The sequence below is a fragment of the Trematomus bernacchii genome, unplaced genomic scaffold (genome assembly GCF_902827165.1).
Source record: "Trematomus bernacchii unplaced genomic scaffold, fTreBer1.1, whole genome shotgun sequence".
Lineage (NCBI taxonomy): Eukaryota > Metazoa > Chordata > Actinopteri > Perciformes > Nototheniidae > Trematomus > Trematomus bernacchii.
The window spans coordinates 8,728,729-8,734,485 of record NW_022988043.1 but is presented as its reverse complement, the minus strand read 5'-3'; the positions used below and the strand labels follow the sequence as shown (position 1 = coordinate 8,734,485).

The following is a 5,757-nucleotide window of genomic DNA, read 5'->3' as shown; positions in this document are numbered from 1 at the left end:
AACCAGTTCATTCATAATGCAAATACATGCACTATCTACACGGCTGCCATATCTTAACCAGCAGTATGAGAGGCAACTCTTCTCGAAATACTACACTCTTGAAGGAATTTGTCAAATATGTAAATGTTGTAAAATATTTTACACTGAATAACACTTTGTACACTGTCAAAAAGGATTTTTATGCACTGTGACTTTTTTAACTCAAGAAAAGTGTTTGCATCAGCAGACAGCTGGGGCTGAACTTTGTCCTACCCCCAGATAGGAAAACAACAGGCAGGGTATAAAAGGGGGGAGAAGTGGAGGAAGAGACTTGTTTTGTTCAGGGAGTTGCAGCAACGCAGAACTGAGCAGAGAGAAGGACACTTTTTAAACTAAGGGTAAGTGACCAAAGTCATTACATTTCATTTACAGCTGTGATTATTAAATGGATATATGAGACAGGACCTATTATTATTGCAAAATATTGTTTATAAATGTTCTTATTTTGAATGCCGTGTCTCAATGTATCCCACTTATGCCAGCCACAGAACCATATCCTACTTTATGTTATATTTCATGTTATGCATGTTGTACATGTACATACATTGCAGATAATACATTGCATAAATGTTAAGCTTTATGCTTTTAACACTCAAGCATTATTCCTGCTTGTGTGCTGGTTCGTTCTATTTTGCCATACAAACTCTGCTATAGTTATTTAGTTATATACAGTCATTTTAGAATTATCGTTGGAGGATTTGGAGAATGTAAAATTGATAACCTTTAGTGAACTTTTGTACAATCCTATCACAAACAAAGATTGACCAATCTCTGATGTCCCACCCCCCCTTTTCCCTTATTTCACCATTTCCCAAACTCCTCCCCCCATCTCCTCACAATCCCCTTTCTCTGTGCTCAGCAGATTTGGGAGGCACCACAGGGATGAGGGTGTGCCTCAGCCTGCTCATCACTCTCTGCCTGCTCCATGGGGGCGGAGCAGAGAGCGATGGGGGAGGGCCTCGCTGTCAGCTGCCTCCAGCCTGGAAGATAGGGGAGCAGGAGCCAATGCAGGGGGCGATGGGCCATGTGACGGTGGTGGCTCTTTTACAGGCCAGCTGATTATTCTGCTTGGTGCAGGCTTCCAGGTATGCACCCACTGTGTGTTAACCAATTTGCACCTCAACCTGTTGTTATGCACTTCTGTCTTTCAAGAAAAAACCCAGTTTACATTTCATCGCAACTAGAGCCCTAAATGTGACAAAGCATGACATTCACACACTATGTGGTTATTTATTAAGTGTTTCTTTAATGTTATTAGATATTTAACAGCCACAATTAAATGTTATGGCTCATTTTGAAAAGCTTGCCAAGTTGGCAGCAAGGTACAGCTGGCCCAGACTAGTCTTTCTTATGCAACTGTGAAAAATATAACTGTCAAAGAAGTGTATCATGTTTGTTAAGCAAAGTATCCAGGTGAGCTTGATTAACACATTCATTCTAAACTATGATTTATCTCATCTGAGCAGAATGGACGGCCTGCGCCAGAAGCTGGAGAGTCAGGGTCTGAAGGACGTTGTGTACATGGTGGTTAACCAACAGGGGGAGCAAGCACAGCGCCTGCACACCATGCTGGAGCAGAGACTGTCAGAGAACATCACACTCCACAAACAGGACGAGCAACAGCCTGATGTCTGGCAGGCACTGGGCGGGGAGAAGGACGACTTTCTCATTTATGACAGGTTTGTTACCTGTAGTGGTTAGTTCATTCACAATCCACAAAGGAAATCAATTCTGTTTCTTACCATGTCTTCTTCTATCCCTTATCCATCAGGTGTGGCCGTCTCACCCACCACATTTCTCTTCCATACTCCATCATCGGACAAGGACATGTTGATAGTGCGATCAAAGACACCTACTGCAAACGCATATGTGGCGACTGCAGATATGAGGTATTAACCAAACATAAGTGCAATAATACAATAAAACAAACAATACATTATACAAGTCCTCAATAAGCATGTTGGAACACATTCAATCAAAGATAAGAACATTTACTGAAATCCCTTTGGATCTATTTTCTCTTCTCCCTACCTCTCCACAGAGCACTGAGACAGCAGAGGAGTGCAAGGGGAATGCAGACACACAGCCTGACACTGCCCCAACCGTAGAGGGAGACACTGGGCATGCTCACCATCATGGACATCACCATGGCCATGCTCACAGCCATGGTCAACACCATGGAAACCATGATGGAGCTGATCAGCAAGGTGTTAGACAACAGGGGCATGAGCAACTTGGTGGGGTTTCACAAAGGCAAGATCGTTTAGATTTAGGCCAGCAAGCAGTGAATGAGCAGCAGATGGCACAGCAGGCACATGTGGCCTTTGTCAGGCCCTGAGTAGCAGAGAAGGCTAGGTGAAAGTCAAAGCACAGCTGACAGTGGACAGCAGGCTCTGACAATGAAGCCTCTCCTAAGGCCAGCTGATGCTGACACTGACGCAGGCTGTTTGGTGAAGCAGGAAGTGAGCAGCCAGTCAGTCTGTGACACTGTGACGAGGTGTTGCCCGCCTCCTGACAGTGACACGGACTGATAGGCGATGCAGTCAATAATGTTAGGGAGACCTGACAGTGACGCCCGCCTCCTGCTGACTGACAGCAGGCTCAGCCAACCCAATGAGCCTGACCCCCAGGTGTGAGCTGAGGATGAGAGCAGCTGTAGGCTGCCTCGGAAATCAGCCTCATTTTAAAACCAGCTAGAAACACCGGGGCCAAGCGCTCTCTTTACCAACAAGTATTACCCTGGGAGAGGAACGAGCAATCCCTCATAGAATGCATTTGGGATAGATAAACATGAGTCCAACATTACACTGAAAAAAGATAATATAAATTACAATTGGCAATAAATATGCAAATCATTTGGTTTTGCATTAAGCATATATGCCATGTTTCACCTCCCACTGCATGTCTGTAGGTGGGTTGCTCTCGTCCTTTTCCAGGATAGTGTGGTTTTCATGTTTATAAACGGCCTTCTCCATTTTGCTCTCTCCTTCCGTTATGAAACCAGGCGCAGAAACTATGCTCTAGTGGTGTCTGTATGAAGTCAGGCAGGAGAGGGAGGAGAAGGTAGTTCAGGAGCATGATAAACCCTTTGAACATTTTAAAGTTCAGAATCAAAATATGTTTGACAACCCAGAAGAAATTGATATAATCTGCAAATTCTGAAAAAAACAATTGGCATATTAGGTAATCACGAGAAATCAGTATAACATATTTTAGTTTACGCCACATTTGTCCTTAAAAAACATTTTAAAGCAAGTCTAAATGTTGTCTGCATCACAAGCTTTTAATCATTGTTCTTGAGCACATATAACAGCAGTAATTACCATGAATGCTTTTCTTTTTGATTTGAACCTAAAGTATGCAAGCCTTACACTATACAGTAAATCAGCTGTGGTGGCATTTACCACAAAATGCAACATCTTTAAGATGGCATTCCTGTCTGTATGTTTCTCTGCATTTTCTAGACTTGCTAATAAGTAGGTTGCAAATAGCACACATAAAAAAAGAAAAAGAAAACAAGACTCTATTGTTTAGAAAAGGGTAGAGGGAAAATGAAAGTGAAGCAATGACTGTTGGAATACACTCTGTACTTAATGATGGTTTTTTTGGGAAGATAACAGTAACCTTGAAAACTTGATGCTTGCACGGAGAACTGTATTATGTTAAGGCTGTCAAGCATGGAAACTGAGCGCTGAATAAAGATTGTTGAGTTACTATTAGAGCGTGTGTGTCTGTTCTTGTCAAAGATAAACATAATAGTCAGCAGTGAAGGTATACATTTAAGCAGACGGACTTTAAAATGTGCTGTGTAAGACATAAGGTCTGGGGGGAGTGCCTCTGGGTGGTATTTGACAACTATCCTGCACATGCCTGAGGAGCTGGACGCATGTGACTTCAACAAAGCAGAGGGATCACATTACCTGCAATACTTGTACAATCATGATCTACATAAGAGCAGGCCATTTAAGACTAATAAACAGATCTTAAGTCTTTGTCCCCCTTATTGTTTTTAAGTAGATGAAATTGTCTTCATGAATACATTTTTAAGATTTACATAAAGATTGCTTTTAAACTGTCTTTTATAGTATTTGTCACCAGATGGCGATGAAGGTCTGCACAATAAACCAGCTGAGAGTTTAAAGAGCAAATGGGCTCATATACTGTGGGTTTACCAACTTCTTTGAAAACTCCACCAAGAGGGCTTTTAACACAAGTATACTTTGAGTTTAAAGCGTTTACTTAAGTTACATTCATTTTAATTGACTGTTCTAGATTTTTTATATTGGCTTTATGTCTCCATTTTCCTCTGTAAACACGTGCAAACAAATGCTATTGACTTTCTGGTGGTTCAAGGTATCCTGATTTGTGCATGCACGCTTATGTCACATGTCTGGTGCAGCACAAGTAGTCCACAAGGGAAGAGAGTGGGCTCATCATTTCAGAAAAGGCTTTCAGTTAAGTGGAAGTAATTTCAAATGGAAAATGAAAGACTAAATCCAGTTTGCCAGATGTGGTCTTCTCTTTAGTTCCTTAACTGTGTATCTTGCATGTGACATATATGCATACACTAATTGTAGATTGCTGATGCATTTTTAGTTTTGATGATATCATCCAAAGTATGTAGCAGTGGAAAACACAAGATCTTTTTATTTTCAAATTAAACGGTCCAATTGGTTTGTTGTTGTGGTATTATTTGTTTGTGTTTTTTTTACTAATGTGCCACCAACAAGAGAAGCATCTTAACCTCATTTTGCAACACTTATATAATGGTATCAACATACAGCTTGCAGCCTGTGAAAATGTCTTCAGGTCTTAAGGCGCAACACCCTCTCCTCTGTGTAATATATCTGAATTGCCTGTCTGACTGTGTCTGAAAAGGTCAACAAGCATCCGGAGGTAATAAATGAAGCCGAGGTGGACTAACTGTGTGGGCGTAATTGGGCTGAAGATCCAATACAGGGGAACAGTGACTTATGGGTAATTACCTGCAATGTCCTGAGACGAAGAGCTGTGAGTGTCTGTCTCTCTGATTCAATCAGCCCCACACAGAGCAGGGCAATACTCAGCCTCTGTCTTAATTGTCCAATATGCTTTCCTCCGATGCACAACTGTTTCTGCAGCCATTTCCTCTCCACTTACTCCAGCAGCAGGCAGAGAGAGAGAAAGATAGGGAGAGAGAGAGAGAGAGAGAATGACACACTTATGGACTCATTCACACACACAGTGGCCCTGTGTTGCTCACAAACAAGTACACATTGTCCACCCTACCATCACCACACATACATGCATAAAACGCTTATTCTTCTCTCACAGACACACAAATATAATTTGCCATCCACATTGGTCTGTACATTTTCTTCATTAACATCCTCTTCCTCCACTGAGTGCTGATCTGAGCTGACCTTTGCTGTGCAGTATGCTGCTCGTGTACTTTTAATGAAACAGTTGGCATTGAGTTAAGGAGGTCTTTTAAATAGAGTTTGGAGTATAACATTTTAAATTGAATCCTTGATAACATTATGTTGTAAATTAAATTACAACCAGTAACATGATTTTGATAAGTGGAATCTAAGAGAAAATCAAATTGGTTTCATTTACTTTTGCTTTACCAACACTGATAATGAATGATTGGCCAAATATAATACCGGGGTCATTTTAAGGGGTGTTTTCAAAAACACATTCAAATGATTTTGAAAGCATAATTAGAAATGTAAAACA

General features: G+C 41.2%; 1 protein-coding gene across 4 annotated transcripts; it reads left to right on the top strand.

The window, feature by feature from the left end:
- The first annotated feature begins 256 nt into the window (after positions 1 to 256).
- On the top strand, positions 257 to 3,755 carry selenop (selenoprotein P). Of its 4 annotated transcripts, none has more exons than XM_034118073.1 (5): positions 257 to 377; positions 902 to 1,124; positions 1,506 to 1,718; positions 1,811 to 1,928; positions 2,081 to 3,755. In XM_034118073.1, exons 2-5 carry the CDS (start codon positions 922 to 924, stop codon positions 2,678 to 2,680), a joined length of 1,134 nt encoding a protein of 377 aa, XP_033973964.1. In that variant the 5' UTR covers positions 257 to 377; positions 902 to 921; the 3' UTR covers positions 2,681 to 3,755. The 4 variants fall into 4 exon arrangements, with proteins under 4 accessions (XP_033973964.1, XP_033973966.1, XP_033973967.1 ...); XM_034118075.1 differs by having other exon boundaries at positions 2,081 to 2,656; XM_034118076.1 differs by having other exon boundaries at positions 2,081 to 2,605.
- Positions 3,756 to 5,757: the final 2,002 nt, after the last annotated feature.